The sequence below is a fragment of the Bubalus bubalis genome, chromosome 11, assembly GCF_019923935.1.
Source record: "Bubalus bubalis isolate 160015118507 breed Murrah chromosome 11, NDDB_SH_1, whole genome shotgun sequence".
Lineage (NCBI taxonomy): Eukaryota > Metazoa > Chordata > Mammalia > Artiodactyla > Bovidae > Bubalus > Bubalus bubalis.
Window position 1 is genome coordinate 53,572,548 of NC_059167.1, and position 19,420 is coordinate 53,591,967.

Sequence of the window (19,420 nt, forward strand, 5' to 3'; positions counted from 1 at the left end):
GGTCTGGTGGGATGACTTACAAACATGATCGGTGTGATCATTGGCAAGGGATAAGCCAGCTGTGTCAACTGGAAACCTTTAGCTCTCACCTTTGTTAGTATTCCATCTTCTCGGTGATTCTTCTGTAGGACATGTTGAAGAGCTAGCTGAATTTTCTGTTGCAGCTTTTCAATTTTTACCTTTTCCTGCAGCCATGAGCGATCTAAATGTGAAAAACCAGACTCCTTAGTATTCTTCTAACATGCTGTCAGAAAACCCAATTCCTCCTGACTCTTAGATATAGATTATTATACCACAATAGAGAGTCAGGGACTATTAGGCCACCTTCACCCCTCATTCAAAATTTGCTCCTAAAGAAGAATAAAACTAATCTATGACACAAAACAGAGTGCTAAGCCTTTCCATTTTTACAGACCCCTGAAGCAAAGGAGGGTCCTCCTCTTCCAAAAAGATAGTCATTTAAATCTAAAACCATGCTCAAACAAGTGCAAATGAAACCACCACAGCCCCTCAACACTTTCTAAAAGTTATGTTTCTGAATGAAATACTCATATCAATTCTCCTAGCCATTACAAAAAATATGAAAATTGTCTTACAAGTACAAGGAGAGAATGCCAAATTAATGAAGGGTTGTTAGTTTAGGATAGAATCTTTATGACTAAGAATTCCAAAAAGGAGATAGCAAATTTTCAAAAGTAGTTATCACCAAGAGGCAGTACTGGTTAAAAATAGAGATTAAATTCAGATAAACTTGTGGATGACATCCAAGTGGACTTTAAGAAAAAGGAGAAAAAAAAAAAGAAAAAGGAGAAGGTTTTAAACACCACGTTATCTTGGAGATTGGTGTTAAGGAGGGCAAGCCTACTCTACCACGGCATTTCTCTTGTTATCAGGAAGTTAATTGTAGACAGGATTTTATTCAATTTCTCATCTCTTAAGAGTTTATCAGAATAGCATGAGGTCTTCTTAAAATAGGACATGTATAAATGTGTGTAGCAGAGGGATTGTTACCTGAAAAACTGAAAATTAGATTTTAACAAGGATGGCGGTCTCTCTTGGTATCCCCCTGAATATCCTATAGCCATTATAAGTTGTGTACTTGTAAAAATTCTTTACCTGGACAATTGAAAAACCATTGTATTTGGTAATCTTACCTGCTGACATCAGGACAAATGCAGAAAATAATGCAATTTCATCTTCAGTCAGGTGCATAGAACATAAACTCTTTCCAAATTCAAATACAAAGCTAATAAAGTCTTCACAACCTGCCAAAATTAAAGACAGGTTAGGATTTTAGTTATTATCCTAGGAAAAAAAGATGGAAAAAAGTGAAGAGAGATCTACTAGTTGAAGATCAGAGAGAATACCAATAACATTTCTTGTAGTTTAATACTTTCAAACCTTAAAAGAAAAAATCAGTTTAGCTACCATCACCATTACTACCATCATTCACAGAGGGAACTTTTAAAAATATTGTAATTTAAGATATATACATGGATTCTTTTATTGATCACACCACATGGCATGTGGGATCTTAGTTCCCTGACCACGGATTTAATCAGTATCCCCTGCAGAGGAAGCACAGAGCGTTATTGACTTGATTACCAGGAAGTACCATTGACAGTGAACTTTTATTAGGTGATTACTATGTCAGGTGCTGCTCTGAGAGGATTCTTTGAGCATTCTATCAATACTACCACAGCCCTATGAAGAAAGCATTATTGTTACTACCCCACTGTAAAGGCGAGGAAACAAACTGGGGAAGAAAAGGAATGTACTCAAGATTCCACAGGTAGGAAGTAACAGCCTGAGATTCAAAGCTAGATGCCTAACTTCAGAGCCCACACTCTTAACCAACAGAGTCTAACAGCTATAGTCTGAGATGCTAATTTCACTCATTTTTTGTTTTCCTTAAAACAAACAAGCATGTTAACATGCTTAAAAATGAAAACAAATGACACTTATGGTAGTAAAACCATTGTAATTATTATAGAACTGAAAACATAGAACGAGAAAGTCCCATAAAATAAAAATCCACCCCCCAAAACTGGTTAAGTTTGGTGTCTGTTCTTTCAGGTTTTCATATTATGTGCATATAGTTAAATGTCAATGGGCTATTCTCAAGTATATATATCTCTCAAATATATATTCTCAAGTATATATGCCATTTAATTGTTTTTGAAATCATTTAACAACATATCTTGGATACTATCCCAATCTTAGTGACTTAATCTCACTTTATTTATAGACATCTCTAAGGTATATGTCACAGTTTCACTTGACTATACTTTCTTTCCCTGATATCTCATTAACATTGTTATTTGAGGGGTATGGAAGGGCAGACTTTCAGGTCTTTGCTTGATTTTATGTAGCAAATCATATCTTCCAGTTTACTGAATAACATCCCTGCAAACCTCGTTCTTAAAATCTGGAAGGGAACTGGAAGAATATATAACATAAATTTCTTTGATGACCAAATAGATAAAATGAAACTCTAGACCTTTACATGTCATATGGACACAAAGCATTTGAGCTGTGTAAATTTTCTATGGTAATTAATCAGAAAGTATTATTAACACAGGTATGCATTAGTATATAACATCCTTTAACTCTTATATCCAAAAACTCCACGATTTCCATTTTGTTTAAGAGCAATCACCCAACTCCAATTTTTTCCCCTAGCCTTGATTTGAAGACCAAGCACCCAGAGGTTTTCTTACCTAAGGATTTGAAGACATCGGGGCTAGCATATTTCCCATCGAAGTACACGGTATTGTTCTGAGAGTCAAAGGCACGGCACATTCTGATAAATACCACCTCTAGAGAACCTGAGCAAAGGCAGAGACGGAATGGGTTATTCTGTCTTGGTGAGTTGATTTTGACCTTAGAGACCCCCTTCTGAGTCAATAGGGCTGGGCTTAGCCCATGGGCACTCAGTTAAGTTATCTCTTTATTTAAAAGGGCAGAGTTCACTAAGGTAATTAAAGACTTCTGCCTAAGCTAAAGCCTGTATTACTTGAGAGAGATTGTGTCCTGCAAAAATACAGTCTTGGAGTTGCTAGAAACACATGTGTGCGTGCGTGCTCAGTTGTGTCTGACTCTTTGCAACCCCATGGACTGCAGCCCTCCAGGCTCCTCTGTCCATGGAATGTTTCAGGCAAGAATACTGGAACATGTTGTCATTTTCATACTCCAGGGGATCTTCCTGACCCAGGAATGGAACCAGAGACTACTGGGTCTCCTACACTGACATGCAGATTCTTTATCATTGAGCCACCTGGGAAGCCCAGAAACACATAGAGTCCTGTTATTAAAACAAACAAACAAAAAGCCAGGGCTATCTCTCTGAATTCCATAAACAGCCATCTTCCTAACAACTTATCAAAACATCCTGAGGACCTGGCACAGAAACAAAACACAGGTGATGGTTAGGACTCGGGAATGCAGTGTGTCTTTCAAATTAATCTTTTCACAGAGAGAAGAAGCAAAATGGAGGGAATGTTTCCTTCAAATAACTCAAACATTAAAAAAAAAAAAAAATCCCTTAGTTTCTGCAAGTGAAACCTGAGCTATTATCATTTGGAGAAAAACTGTTCCCGACACCTTCCTTACCAAGCATTTCTTTAATAAGCTGGTGAAAGCAGGTTAGGAAGAGATCTCAAAATTCACTTGCAAAGCACATACCTGCTTTGAGAAGCACAATTTGATCGTTTTGACATAGTTCCATAAATCCATCAATGCGTTTGGCAAACTCCACCACGTACTGTATAGCTTCTGTAATTTTGATGGCACACAATTGCCACATCACCTCCCGCTGCTGTTGAAGAGGGAAATACATTAACATCCACGGTTACCCATATCTTTGACTCAGCCGTTTTAAGTTTTCCTATTGTGTACAATCCTTCTTTGGAAATAGATTCCCAAAAGCTAGAGGATTTAAGAATAAACAGTTGGTCAGTTACTTGAGTTACAATGATTGCTCCCAAGTTCTTTCTCATCTTCTTCAATTTCTCTCTTGCCATTTTGTTAGCAAAGGGCAGGGGGGAGATGTTATGGGCATATAGGCAGCGGAAGATGAAAACCCATGTGAGGAAAGTCACGCATGCCGCTGCTTTAACCCTGGGCCACAGAGAGCGGGAAAGTAGAATCTCCTTTTAGGCAACTACCTGGCCTCGGGGAATTTCATACCACTTTACTTGAGGAAGAGAAGAAAGGGGACTCAGTTACATTTCCTGTGCGCCTGCTATGAGCTGGGTGTTTTCTGACATCCTTGTCTCATTTCACTTTCACAAGAACGTTTTCTCATTTGCCATAAATGAACACAAACACTCAAAGAGGTTTCACAGCTAGCAGGTACTGGAGCTGGGATTTAAACCCCAGCATTTCTGGCTCTGAATCCTATTTTGCACACCCTGTGGCTGTTTAATGCTTTCCTGCTTCCCATTGTAACTGTGGCTGCTGGTGCCACCTCAAAGGCAAACAAGGTGCCTTTCCCAAACTGTCGTGCTTAATGCCTTTTTATACGGCCACTCTCCAATTTAGTTACGGGCTAACCTGGGTCCGTCTTACCGCTCACTTACTTTCCCAATCGTAGTTTAAGGCTGTTTCCACCAATATAAGGGGGTGGGAGAAATACTGAATCAGGAGCCAGGGCTCATGGTCTAGTCCTGATGTTTTCAACCTCCAGCCGTATGCTAAGGGATGTTAGTTTCCTTGTACATTAAATGAAGAGGAGGATTAACCTCAATAATCTCCACGGTACTTCCTAAACCAGCATTTCCATGATTTGGAGGGGAAATTGAAGCATTTTCTTTTCCTAAGGGCGGAATGGATAATTAAGTGTCCCCCTTCTCTAGCCCTGCCCTCCCATTTGAGTAATCTGTTGAGCAGTGTGTTTTATAGAAAAAAATGAGTAACAGCTGCACTACTTCTCAGTCTCATATTGCTAGATTCAGACTGGAGTTAGGATCATAGCTTCCAGATCTTTTTTTTTTTTTTTAACACATATTCTCTAAACTCCTTCTTTTTAACCTCCGAAACCATGAGGCTAAGATTAGTTACATCGACTTCCAGACCGTGAAATCTCCCACTGTGATATCGGGAAAACTCCCAACTCATTGAGGCTTTTGGAAGCAGCTTAATCTAGCCCCCTGTAGATAAATGATGGGACAAACATGTACAGTTATCAGAACAACAGAATCTCTGTGCTATTTCTGAAATTTTGCATAGTGACATTTCAGTAAGGTGACAAAGCCCCAGGAACATAATCAGCTCTGGAAGAAAGATTATTAAATAGAAATCTGGTATCTGATGAAAGACATTCATTTTTTGGTCTGTTTGTATTCAAATCTTTTACATTTCCCAGCGTTGCCTCAATCTTAGGGAAAACTGTTCAGAGTCTACCTTGTTTTGATAATTCTCAATCTCCTCCTGCAGAAAGGTCTGCCACGTTATCTGCTGGAGCTCTTCTCTCAAGTATTGGCAAGTTTCCAGATGTGATTTAGATATATTCTGTGCAAGGTGTTCTAAGGAGAAAAACAGGAGATCACGACATGAAAAGCCATTCTTCTTTGGATAACCAGTGTTTTCCCTACTCAATTATTCAATTTAAAATGTAACAAGTATAAAGCAACAGGCTGAACCAGGTTTAATTATCTTGACATATTTAAGTAAGTAATCTGGAACGATTCTGTGTTTTAGAGCAGGAAGAAGGACAGGCAAAGCCAACATTTAACAATAAGACTGCATGCCTTCAAAGACCCTGCTAATCTTGACCTTCTGTGCCTTTACACTAGTGTCTGGGAGTGAGCAAATATCAACCTAGACAAGTTGTGAAAAATGACTGACACAATCTCTACTTGGCATTTTTATGAAGACACATCTGCCACATACATTTATGGAGAGGGATTACTCTTGAAAAATTAGGAAATGGTATTTTGTATGACAACAATTATGTGTGGTATTTGTTTTTCCTGCAAAATTCAGAACAAGCATTGCTGAAAGCCTATCCAGTCGTTATATATATAGTGTGGTGGTTAAGAGCTGGACTTTGCAGCCAGATTGACTGGGTTGGAATCTCAGCTCTGCTATTTAGTAGTTCTGTGATCTTAGGTAAGTTACCTAACCTCTCTGTGCTTCAGTCTCCTGATATGTAAAATGAGAAAAATAGTACCTATTTCATAGAGCTTCTGTGAGAATTAAATGAGTTGAGCACTCAGAATAGAGAGGATAACACAGCATCTGTTACATAAAACATTTGTTCTCGTACTGAAGTGTAAGGATTTTGGAGATATTAAAGAAATAGAAGCCAAATAAGTTTCTCAAGGAACTTATAATCTGGTGAACATGTACAGACATGCGGAAAGGACAATTCAAGACATTAGACAATAAAGCGTGAGGTTGAATTATATCAGAAGAGAAAGAAAAACAAAGGTAATAGGTGCTATCAGGGAAGGGAGAAATGAGGAAAATTAGGCGATGCTTCTTGGCAGAAGAGGAACATTTGGACTGGATCCTGAAGAATAGGGAGGGTTTGGTAGGCAGAGGCCAGTGGTGTGAGGCAGTGGGCCAGTTCCACATTCGAGGGATAGTAATTGAAAGAACAAATATGGCATTTGTAGGAGATAGGAAGATGTGATAGAGTGGTGATTCAAAACAGGAATATTGGTAGGTAAGAGTCCAAATCCTGAAGGATCTGAATGTGGAGACTGAGAGTATGGACTTGACTGACAAGAGGAGTCAGTGGGATTCTCAAGGGGGAGCTGACATAATGAACATTGTACTTGGGAAACAGAACATGTAGTTCTGCCACTGGTGCACTGAAGGATGGAGAGCTTGGAGGACCAATTAGAAGGCTGCTGAAATCTACAGGTAAGGGACTAACAGCTTGAAATAAGTTGCTAATAACTGTCACAGAAGGGAAGGACAATTAAAGAAGTATTTTAAGGAAATTCCCCGGTGGTCCAGTGGTTAGGATTCCAGGCTTCCACTGCCGCAGGTGTGGATTCAATCCCCGGTTGGGGAACTAAGATCCTGCAAGCTGTGGGTGTGGCTATATAAAGAAGTATTCTAAAGAAAAATTGGTAAGATTCCAAGAATACAAAATCATACCCCAAAGTGATCCCCCTCCTTGCATCTTGAATATAGAATAAGAAAGTTATTTAAAACAGTGGTGCCGAGCGCAAACTTAGGAACACTAATAAGACTATTTATTTAGAAATTTGTTAGCGCTTTCCTCAAACAGAATCAGATTTGTTTGTGTGAAAACAGAGCCAGGATCACGTAAATGAAGCTTGAAACTAGAATCTCCTTAGAGAAACTGAAACACAGTAAACTCAACAACCCTACTTGGCAACACACAGACATGAAGACAACATAAATAAACATCATAAACAATAAAACACAGATGCAAGGAAAAAATACAGGAAAGAAAGAGACAGAAACCGAGAGAGGGAAAGACGGAGAAACCAGTACATTATTTGTCTTAGAATCAGTGATGCTTGTGAAGAGAAGTGGGGAGTAAAGACAAAAATAATGGGGAAGCATAAACAGGAAAATAAATGTGTAAACAGTAAACCAATTTTTATAAATATGGGGGGGGGAAATGATATAGATGAAGGGTTCACAGGGAAGCTGGGAGAATCTTGGAAGGGGAAGAATGGGAAGAGGCTCTCGGTATTATCTTCCAGATCCTGTTTTTCTCTAGTTAATATGGTCAAGCATCTTCTTGTTTCATTTCATCCTAAAAATTGTCGCCCCTACCTGTTTGAGTCCAGCTTTTAGAAGCAATAACAAATGACGCAATGTTCCATGACCAGTAGAGGGCAGTGGCTGCATTCTCACCAGCTGCCTTTGATCAAAATTCATACTTGATTTGGCAAGTGTAAGATTTTAGACACTTTCCTATTTTTAAGTCTCCATTTCAGCAAAGAAGAAAATGCTCAGATGGAGTAAAAGCTAAGGAGTTAGCACAGTCTCTCAGACAAACAGTCTGGTATAGTGAAATACCTTGGAACTAAAAGTTGCTGCTACTGCTGCTGCTGCTGCTAAGTCACTTCAGTCGTGTCCGACTCCGTGCGACCCCATAGACGGCAGCCCACCAGGCTCCCCCATCCCTGGGATTCTCCAGGCAAGAACACTGGAGAGGGTTGCCATTTCCTTCTCCAATGCATGAAAGTGAAAAGTGAAAGTGAAGTCGCGCAGTCGTGTCCGACTCTTCGCGACCCCATGGACTGCAGCCTACCAGGCTCCTCCATCCATGGGATTTTCCAGGCAAGAGTACTGGAGTGGGGTGCCATTGCCTTCTCCGTGGAACTAAGAGTTAGGAGACCTGTTTTCTGGTCTGAGCTCAGTTGGGTAGCTCATTTTGTGACAAGCAAATCAGTTCACTTCCTCAACCATGACTGTGCATCAGTAGAGCCAAGGTCTAGATACTTCAGATAGAAAATCCTGTCTTCTAAGTCACAGATTTTCATAGTGGGATGGAACTTTAGATATTATCTGGTCCAAATTCTCCTCACTTTGTAGGTAATAACATTAACAATGATGATAAAAGATGACACTGAGGTAGAGTTTACTATGTGCTATACTCACATATACATACACACATACATATACACATACACAGTCATACACACACACACACACATTTTATCCTTAGTCTTTATGACAACAAATCTAGGGAGAAAGATACTAATGACAATTGTACTAATTATCCCCATTTTACAGATGAAAAAACCAAGCCACAGTGAGGTTAAGTGACTTTCAAGGTGTCATAGCTGGCAAGCGGACAGTGATTCAAAACCTATACAAAAGCTCCAGAATCTATGCTCTGAATCTTTATATTCCATGGGTAGGGAGATTGCAGCTTACAGAGATAACGTGACTTATACTAGGTTGTACAACCTACAGCAAAGCTAGAATCACTCATATAAGCTGACTTCTTGTCTCATGCTTTGCCCAGTTGTCTCTCATAGAAGGGTTTAGTAATTATAGTAATAACTGCAATTAGCTGTTTTATTTTTTATTTCTTTTTCTTTTTTTTGCTACACCACTTGGCTTGCTGGATCTTGGTTCCCTAGCCAGATCTGTTTGTGTAAAAACAGAGCCAGGATCACCTAAACGAAACTTGAAACTAGATCCTCTAACCAGGGATGGAACCAAGGACCCACGGCAGTGAAAGCACCATGTCCTAACCGCTGGCACGCCAGTGAATTCCCGAGTCAACTCTTTTAAAAAATGAACATAGATTGTTTATCTGGAGTATGTAACTCAGGTACTAAATGTATTGGGTGGGCAAAAAGTTTGTTTGGGCTTTTCCGTAAGATGTTACAGAAAAACCCCAACAAACTTTTTGGCCCACCCAATACATAAAGGGCAAAATTTCGCAGCCAGAAAGTCAGATATATTTCACTAAAAGTAATGGAGTGTAGATACTATTACAGAAAGAATTGATCTTAGGATATGTTAATTTATAATTTATTTTCCAATTGCACAAGTGGTTTCATTTGTTTCAAATCTAATGACAAAATTTAGCCTAAAATGAAGTTTTTAGTTAAAGAAAGAGCAGGGACTTAAACCCTAAAGGAAATATCAGGGAATTTTTGGAGAGCTTTATAGAAGCATTAGCAAAGTCTTTGACTACTTTTAAGCCACTCTTAACCCCTCAAACTATTTTACACATGTAAATGGGACAGAAAATCAGAACCCCATTACATCCTTTTTCCAGTTAAATTCTTGTTTAGTTTTGGGTTTGCAGAAAATCCTGATGATGACTTAATTTTATTAATTGTGGAAAATGCCACAATACATGTGAACAATCCCTAGTTTAAGAGAAAGTGGAGAATGGGTGAAAGCACAGGGCTCCCAGGTCACTGGGGGTGACAGCTACGGAAGAGGAAAGAGCTTGGTCAGGGAAGAGGGGCTGGGGAAGCTGAGTGCACTTTCAGCCCAAGTGCCACGTTCAGGGGCCACACACAGGCCAAGCTGTGTGGGTTACCTCCGGGTTGAACATGCGACAAGCAAACAGGAGAGATTCACTCGTATTTATCATAAAGTGGAAGCACACCTAAAGTGAGTCAGGTCATCTTTCATGATACCATGTCAGCTTTCAATCAAATCCTTATTCATTTCTGAAAATTTTACTTTCATTACAGCTCTGCTTAAGGTTCAGCCAACCAAGATCTCATGACAAAAACGGAAGGTTTTTGTTCTAGTTCAAGAAAAAAAAAAAAAAAAATCAAACCTACCTCTGCTCAGCTTGGCTTCTAGTTCAGAGGTTTCTCTGTTAATCAAAAGAGCTGTGCTACACCTTTAATGCTGTGCAGTGGTTAAAGACCAGGCTTAAAATGTCTCTGCTCTTGAGGATTTAAATTTAGACCCATAAAAAGGTGCTTGTGTAAAAACCGTAAAGAACATTCAATTTGTTATATTTGGAGAAAGATTTTACTGGAAATATAAATTTCACTTAAAAACTGTTTTGTGGGGTACAGAGGTAGAGGAAACCATCTAAAGAACACAACCGTTATTTCTGTGAACCAAGGACATCTGTGCTCAAGTCAGAACCTGCTGGTTCTTTTCCATGTGAAATCTTCCTTCTCTCCTGGTCTTAACTTAGTCACCCCCACAGCAACTAATTGAAATATCCCAGAGGATTATAACCTTGTATGAGGAACCACGGGGTGAAACAGATCAACTTCACAAACAGCAAAGGTCCTTATCAAAGTTTCTCTAATAATAGTGCTGTACTTAAAAATCGATTAAATATAACAGAGGATGTTATAACACGACTCGCTTGAAATGAAAAGCTTTCCATTGTCTGTGCTAACATTTCTAGGTCACATCTCCCAAGAAGCACCAATCTCACAGGAATGAGGAAATGACAGTTTTTTGTTTTTTTTTTTCATGGTGAGTCTTCTATGAAATACATCAGTTTTGTCATTAACATCCATCACCAAAATTTTGGAAAGAAGCCAATTTCCCTTTACTGTTTATAGACTACATCACAGTTGCAAAGGTGAGATGCATACAGGGACTGGGAAGTGCTATAAATGCCGAGTGGGATGGACCCATGGAAAGATGGGAGGCCTTGACTGGTACCAGTTGATTGTTGACATTTACAAATACTGACCCAGTGTAATCAGATCATTTTCCCCGCCTCCCACAAGAAACTGAAAATCTGAACTTTCAGATTTAAACTCCAGGTTTAAATTTTTAGCAACTAATTCAAAAATTGAAAAGCTCTGCACTGGTTAAAAAACCATGTCTATGGGCCAAGTTAAGTTGGTGAGTTGCCATTTTTATAACTTTCGGTATAAATCAATACTTAGAATGTAATGAAAGCAAAGGAGTTGGTGGGGCCATTCCCTGAGCTTATAGTTTTCTATGGAATTTAAGACTGCTTTAAGTTCATGTTGTCTCAGCTCTGAAGCTGAGAGGTCAGTCAGTTTCTTGGACATGTGATGGGAGACAGTGGATAGCCAAAAGCAAGGGGAAAGGTAGAATTATGAAGTGCTTCCAAGGGAGACTACCCTGCTGGCTCAGATGGTACAGAATCCTTCTGCAATGCAGAAGACCTGGGTTTGATCCCTGGGTTAGGAAGATCCCCTGGGGAAGGGAATGGCTACATACTCCAGTGTTTTTGCCTTGGGACTTCCACGGGCAAAGGAGCCTGGAGGGCTATGGTCCATGCAGTCACAGAGTTGGACATGACTGAGCAACTATCACTTTCACTTTCCCAATGGTAAAGGTGACTTGCCCTTCTGCTGCTGCTGCTGCTAAGTCGCTTTAGTCGTGTCCGACTCTGTGCTACCCCATAGACGGCAGCCCACCAGGCTCCCCTGTCCCTGGGATTCTCCAGGCAAGAACACTGGAGTGGGTTGCCATTTCCTTCTCCAATGCATGAAAGTGAAAAGTGAAAGTGAAGTCGCTCAGTCGTGTCTGACTCCAGCAACCCCATGGACTGCAGCCTTCCAGGCTCCTCCGTCCATGGGATTTTCCAGGCAAGAGTATTGGAGTGGGGTGCCATCGCCTTCTCCAGAATTGCCCTTCTAAATGCATCTTTTTTTTTTTTTTCTGTGGGGCATGTGGGATCTTAGTTCCCTGACCAAGCAACAAACCTGTACCCCTTGCATTGGAAGCACAGTCTTAACCACTGGACAACCAGGGAAGTCCCTAGATGCATAATTTTAATACCATAACTTAGAGGAAAGTCAGACATATCCCATTTCCTTCAAAGGCATCAGTAGTACATCCCAATGGAAACACAGAAGCCATTACCTAGTTCTGCCATGGACACAGTTGGGGAAGTCTCTCCATTGGTGAAAGAGCAGTAGGGGAAGAAGCCTGATGCTGGTGTGTAGTCACATATGGGTTCTGGTTTGATTCCATTGATATCAAGACCTGACTGGTCCGGGGAAGGCTGTATGTCCAGGTAGAAGCTGCTGACGGCAGAGTCTGCCTTGCTGCCCTCGGGGGTGTGCCCGTCGATGTAGTTGCTGAGGTCATCGTGAAGCTCCGTGAGCCCGTTGGCCGAGATGTTATAGGTGGGAGTCAGCGGCTCGGCCTCTCCAGGCTGCTGTTGGTGGTCTCGCTGCTGCTGCTGCATCCGGTGCTTCTGTACTTCTGCGTACAAGCTGTCTCTCTGCTTTTTCGACATGCGGCCAAATTTTACAGCTGGAAGAAAAAAGCCAAGCCACACCATATACAATATGTTTTTCTCCATGATCCTCTCTGGTATGCTTTAGGACTTCCTTTGAAGTTGCAGGTAATTTTAATCAAAAACCACATAACCACCAAATAAGGACATGATCCAGAGGTGAAAACGGTCCTACCTCACATAGGCTTGCTCCACATCCCTGACAGCAAAAATACATCCTGGAGGAGCTAAGTTTCAGAAACAGACCCAGGGCTGGTAGAAGAGACCTAGAGCAATGATCAGCTTCGTTTTCATGCTGTCACATAACGCTATGCTCAGTGGGAGCTACTGGACTGCGGTTTGATGGGTTTGTTCCCTCTCGACCCAGGCAGTTGGTCTAGACACTTCTTTTCTTAGTGTTCAGACTCGAGCACAGGGATGCACAAACTCACCGGTCTACATCAGGGCACAAGCAGTCAAACCTCCACATGCATTCATTTCACTAATCCGTACACTTAGATGAGTTTCTTTCTGATCAAATAGCCAAATCTGGGGCTTCCCGGAGCAAGCTCAACAGACTGCATGAAGCATTTGCAATTCCCTGGGTTATACCTCTGAGTGTACCCCTCTCCTGCTCCTGGGTCATGTGGCCCCTTTGAAACCCTTGGACCCACCTTAAAAGGATACGTTCTGCTATTCTCATTGAGCCTCAAGTGAAAAAGAATATTAGGATTTTGGAAATGGTAGGCATGGACAGAGGAGCCTGGTACGTTGCAGTCCATGGGGTCGCTAAGAGTTGGACACGACTGAGCGACTTCACTTTCACTTTTCACTTTCATGCATTGGAGAAGGAAATGGTAACCCACTCCAGTGTTCTTGCCTGGAGAATCCCAGGGATGGGGGAGCTTGGTGGGGTGCCGTCTATGGGGTTGCACAGAGTCGGACACGACTGAAGCGACTTAGCAGCAGCAGCAACTGCAGACTCTGGGGAAGATCCCTGCCAGGAGAATTTGTGTTCGCAGCCCTTCTCTGTGCCATGTGTCCCCACATTTAAAGTGGAACAGTGACTGGAGTAACTTTCCAGTTCATTTAGCATTTCAAATGATTTCTCTTGAAACATCGAGATAACTGAGAAAAAAAAAAACCGGTGATTTCCTGGTCTGAACTCCTCCACTAACCCATTTATTTCTCAGCCTAAGTAGGTATAGATAAAGCCTCTGGCAGAGGGACTAAGATCTCCTGATTATGGTTAAATTTACACCCGACTAGGTAGATGAATTCACCCATTTGACCATCAACAAAATTCTGCGAGTCTTGGGGCAAGAGGCAGGGTAGATGGAAGTGAAGTTGGGAATCAGTGCCCAGCACAACTTGTGGGATCCTTTTCCTGCTAAGGAGGATGTGGTTTCCTTTTGCCTAGAGGAAACAAGTGAGCAGGATTCTAGGCAACTTCCAGTATCCATGGCTCAGGTGACAAATTGGGTGGGACTTGTTAGTCAGGCTGATGTGGGCTATGAATTTCAGGCCTAAAACTGTCGCCGTTTAGTCGCTAAGTTAGGTCCGACTCTTTTGTGACCCCGTGGACTATAGCCTGCCAGCCTCCTCTGTCCATGAGATTTCCCAGGCAAGAATACTGGAGTGGGTTGCCATTTCCTCCTCCAAGGGATCCTCTGGAACCAGGGGTTGAATCACATCTCCTGCATTGGCAGGTGGATGCTTTGCTGCTAAGCCACCAGGGAGGCCCTGTCTAAAATTGTATAAGCCCCCAAATTCACTCCAAGCCCACAATAACATGAGCTGTCACTTATATACAAAATCTTCACAAGGCATACTGAAGGTACTTAATTCTTTTTGAAAAGAATAGTCTAGAATCCCCAAAGGGATTAATACCTTTAATTAATAGGGGGAAACTGGTTCTGCCATGACTCTGAATTGTGTTCTCTTTTCTTAATGTTAAAAACAGTAATCATACTATCCCCTAAGTGAAATAAATGGATCAGATTTTTTTTTTTTTGGCCACAGCACACAGCTTGTGGGATCTGAGTTCCCTGACCAGGGATCAAACCCATGGCCCTTGTAATGGAAGCATGAAGTCCTTACTACTGGACCACCAGGGAATTCCCTGGATTAGGTTTTGAGAAAATGCACACCCATCTGTGATTTTTTAACTTACAGACTCATAAGAGATAAACCTAGTTGTGTGAGTTCAGGGCCACTGGAAGTTGAAATCTGTAGAGTTGCATATCACAGGAATTTCAGAGGATATGGTGTAAGTTTTATGACTTGCATCTTCTGATCCGCAAAACTTCCCTTTGCTTCTACAAATTCTAAGAGGCAATCCTGTGTACAACTTGTGCCTGGGTAGGTCCACAGGCCCAAGAACTTCTGATTCTAGGGAAAGCAGACATTCAGAACACCTGTCTAGCAGCCTGAAAGGTTTTTCAGACCCTTATTTTTCCAGGGTCTGAAACTCCACTGGAAGTGATGTTTCCTTCAAAGGGATCTCTCACGGTAGCCAACCAGCCAGTATATTCAGAAAAGTCCTTAAACTGTATCTACTGTACTATCAGCCCAATTTTCTTATATAAGAATAGCCTTGAAATCTGGCGTTGATTATTCAGTGCACTGAAGACAATTTTCCAGGAAGATCCTAAACTGTTTTGCAACTGCTAAAATAGCTTGTTTTAATGAAAAGAACATTTGTCATTGAGGCCTGCTTTGCACTATTTCCACACATACTGGATGTACAAATATTTGACTTTGGATCCAGTTAGCATAACAGCTAATGCGTCCCAACTGCCAATAAGCTGACTAGTATAAAGCACATAACAATTAGCTCTGCCTTGTGTTTTCTATGAGAAAAAAAAAATGCTTCTAGAAGGTATCCTTTTTTTAGACCCTCAGGTGACACCTTACCTCCCATCAATTCATCCACCTGCAATGACTTAAATATCAAAAATCTGAAGGTGTTCTGACCACATAGACATTTCTTCTCCATGCCCCCCATCCTGCCCTGCATCAGCCAGTGAGCTGACCTGGATGGTTTATGGATGAGGAAGTAACTGCTGTGATACCCACAGGGATGCCAGAGGAGGGAAGACTGGAGGGGGTGGTGAGGGACAGAGGGGACATATTCTGGCAGACTTGGGTCCAGGCTTCAGAAGGTACTTTCACAACCCTGTGCTATTATGCAACATAGGCTGCGAGAGCTCACCATCTCGAGACATCCCCACGGCAAGGCATTTCTGTAATCGACAGTGCTGGCAGCGGTTTCTACTGGTTCGATCAATCAAACAGTTCTTTTGACGAGGACAGGAGTAGGTGGCATTGCTTTGCTGACTTCTCCTGAAAAAGCCCTGTGATTCAGTTATGAAATAGAAAACAGGTTAGTGTCAGCTTGAGCTGAATGATACTAAAGGCAGGAAAGGAAGCGCCCATCGGCATGAATATTTAATGGAGAATTAAACTTGTAGCACAATCATCCTGGAAACCATTAATGAAATTAAAGTCACTTCTTTTTCCTTGAGTAAAATGGGTCCCCAGAGCCCAATCCTCTGTCCCTTACACATGCAAAACTTTCTTTAATTGCAATAGACATTTGCTTATGTAGAAGGATGAGGACTAGGCCCTGTTCTTGGCTTCTAAAGATCGAAAGCTATATGCTTAATAACAATGGTACAAAGGAACTCATCTCTAACCTTCATCTTCAAAACATTTTTAGTAGAATAAACACAGATGCTTCTCTGTATGCCCAGAGACGAGAAAGTGCAGCCTCACCCTAACCTAAGTGGACACTGTGGCAGTCTCAACTAGACCAAATAAATCCACCACTCTTTAGGTATCTTTCATTCCCCAAGTCAGAATCTACTGCTCCAAGAAGTTAAATGACACGTGGGTGGATTATCTTGGCAGATCAATCAGACTGGGAATACGCTACCCTTGAGAGTTAGGAAAAAACATCTTTTCAGAATCATGGACTTTCAGATTGAACAAATCCGAGCTAATGTTCATCAAGTCCCACGTATTTGTTAAGAACTGTTTTGCAAATTAGAGGGTGTAATAAGATGCATGAAGAGTACTGACCTCAAGGATTCCATTCATTTACTCATTTATTCATTGATTCATTCATTTTTGCTAACTCCTTGAGCTAGATTCTTTCTAGCTCATTAATGTTCATTGCTTAGTCTTTTCTTAAAGCTGTCAGTGTTCCTTTTAGTTACATTTTGGTAGCAACCCATGAGTTTTGGTATATAGTATTTTCATGATTATTCAATATGAAACACATTCTAGTTTTCAATAGATCTCTTTTTTAATCCATGTGTTATTTAGAAGCACATTTTTAAAAGCTAAAGTAAGGTTGATTTACAATGTTGCATTAGCTTCTGGTGTACAGCAAAGTAACTCAATTATATATATTCTTTTTCAGATTCTTTTCCATCATAGGTTATTACAAGATATTGAATATAGTTTCCTGGGCTATATAATAGAAACTTGTTATTTATACAAGCACGTTCCTTATTTTACAAATATATGTGGGGTTTGTTTCTGGTTATTGCTTGATAGTTGACTTATCTCTCATTGGTTTTGAAAACTAGGGATGTATTCTGGAAAAAAAAAAGAAGGTAACCAGAGCCATTTCTATGAAGCAAAACCATGAAGGTTACAAAAGTCTATTATCATCTTTAAATCTTTAATGGCAAAGATAGTTGACCATGACCAAGGGGACACCAGTACCAAAGGGTAAGGTAAAATCCTGAAGAATGGATGGAATGACAGAGTGCTGGGCAAACTGATAAGAGTACTCTCTCATCAGAAGATTCGTCTGGAGGCCAACTTGGCAGTTACACTAAAATCCTTTAAAAACATGCCTATCCACTGAACTAGAAATTAGTCTTTAAGGAATATATTTTAAAGGCATGATAAGAAAGGTACAAGGATTTACCTACATGGATGTTCATCACCGCTCTATCTGTAAGGTAAGACACATTTATAAACATGCTAAATGTCCAACAGTAGTGAACTGGAAGAGTCATGTTGGATATCTGTACATTCAGCCACCACTAAAAACGGTATTTCACAAGTACAACTATTGACATAAGGTGGTGATAGAAATGTACTACTTAATAAAAAAAAAAAAACAGCTAAAGAACTAAACACAATATAATCCAGTTTTGGAGGGAAAATCCATATATTTAACACAGAAGAAACCTTTGGAAAATTATGCCCTCAAATGAAAACAAATGCTGATCTTTTTTTTTTTTTTGGTTTGTTTATCTGTGCTTTTTGATTTTTCTATAGTATGTGAGTGGAAAGGTATTCGAGCTATGCAAGAAGAACTATTCACTGCATCTGCTTTCTTCCCTGACAGCTGGGGACTCTGTGGATTAAGTCATGGTTCTGATGGATATAACCTCGGTTTCCAGTTTTTTCCTTTTGGAGACCAACCTAGGATGGGAGGGGCAGGCACTGACCTTTTACCAACTCTCTGATGTCTACCAAGCTATTCACTAACCAACGTGGGCAAGGTTAGGGGCCCAGGATCTCAATCTGTCTCTCTACTGTACTTCAAATTTTCCTGATATCAAGTCTGATCTCTACTGTGAGGCAGTCCCTCTTTTCTCAAAATATCTAAAGCTGTTTTTCTTTTTTTTTCCTTAATGTGTTTCTTTTCTCTGTGACAAGAAAGTGAGAAGTAAAACTTTCTTTGGTACTGAATAGACTTCAAGAAAATATAAATGGTAACAGAGGCAGATGAGCCTTAGAAAGAGATACCAAGAGGTCACCTGTCTATGTATTCGGTTGAGTCAGGGACATATAATCTCTGCCAAGGCTGAAAGGTATTTTGTTCTTTCTTGAGACTATATCACTCCATGTTTGCTGTCACTGCAGGGGCTTGTTTGTTTGATCAGTTGCTCAGTCACGTCTGACCCTTTGTGACCCCACGGACTGCAGCACACCAGGCTTCCCTGCCCTTCACAATCTCCCAGAGCTTGCTCAAACTCAGGTGATTGAGTAGGTATTGCCATCTAACCATCTCGTCCTCTGTCGTCCCCTTCTCCTCCTGCCTTCAATCTTTCTCAGCATCAGAGTCTTTGCAATGAGTTGGCTCTTTGCATCAGATGGCCAAAGTATGGGAGTTTCAGTTTCAGGATCAGTCCTTCCAATGAATATTCAGGATTGATTGGTTTCATCTCCTTGCAGTCCAGGGGACTCTCAAGAGTCTTCTCCAACACCACAGTTCAAAAGCATCAATTCTTCGGTGCTCAGCCTTCTTTATGGAAGTGGAAGTGACAAAGAGATTCAAGGGATTAGATCTGATAGAGAGCTTGAAGAACTATGTACAGAGGTTCACAACATTGTACAGCCGGCAGTGATCAAAACCATCCCCAAGAAAAAGAAATGCAAAAAGGCAAAATGGTTGTCTGAGGAGGGCTTACAAATAGCTGAGAAAAGAAGTGAAAGGCAAAGGAGAAAAGGAAAGACATACCCATCTGAATGCAGAGTTCCAAAGAACAGCAAGGAGAGATAAGAAAGCCTTCCTAGATGCACGATGCAAAGATAAGAGGAAAACAATAGAATGGGAAAGACTAGAGATCTCTTCAAAAATGAGAGATACCAAGGGAACATTTCATGCAAAGATGGGCACAATAAAGGACAGAAACGGTATGGACCTAAGAGAAGCAGAAGATATTAAGAAGAGGTGGCAAGAATATACAGAACATCTATACAAAAAAGATATTAATGACCTGGATAACCACGATGGTGTGACCACTCACCTACAGACAG

The 19,420-nt window shown here is 40.8% G+C and overlaps 1 protein-coding gene across 4 annotated transcripts in view; it reads right to left on the minus strand.

Annotated features, from left to right (window-relative positions):
* Positions 1-19,420, minus strand: part of RORA (RAR related orphan receptor A) — an 811,781-nt gene that overhangs the window by 12,709 nt on the left and 779,652 nt on the right. For all 4 annotated transcript variants that reach the window (XM_044925518.2, XM_025296493.3, XM_025296495.3 and 1 more), the window contains 7 exons: positions 15,849-15,990; positions 12,277-12,672; positions 5,404-5,525; positions 3,685-3,817; positions 2,721-2,828; positions 1,155-1,265; positions 90-202 (listed from right to left, as the gene is read on the minus strand). In XM_044925518.2, coding sequence (XP_044781453.1) covers positions 90-202; positions 1,155-1,265; positions 2,721-2,828; positions 3,685-3,817; positions 5,404-5,525; positions 12,277-12,672; positions 15,849-15,990 — 1,125 coding nt within the window. The remainder of the gene's footprint in view (positions 1-89; positions 203-1,154; positions 1,266-2,720; positions 2,829-3,684; positions 3,818-5,403; positions 5,526-12,276; positions 12,673-15,848; positions 15,991-19,420) is intronic.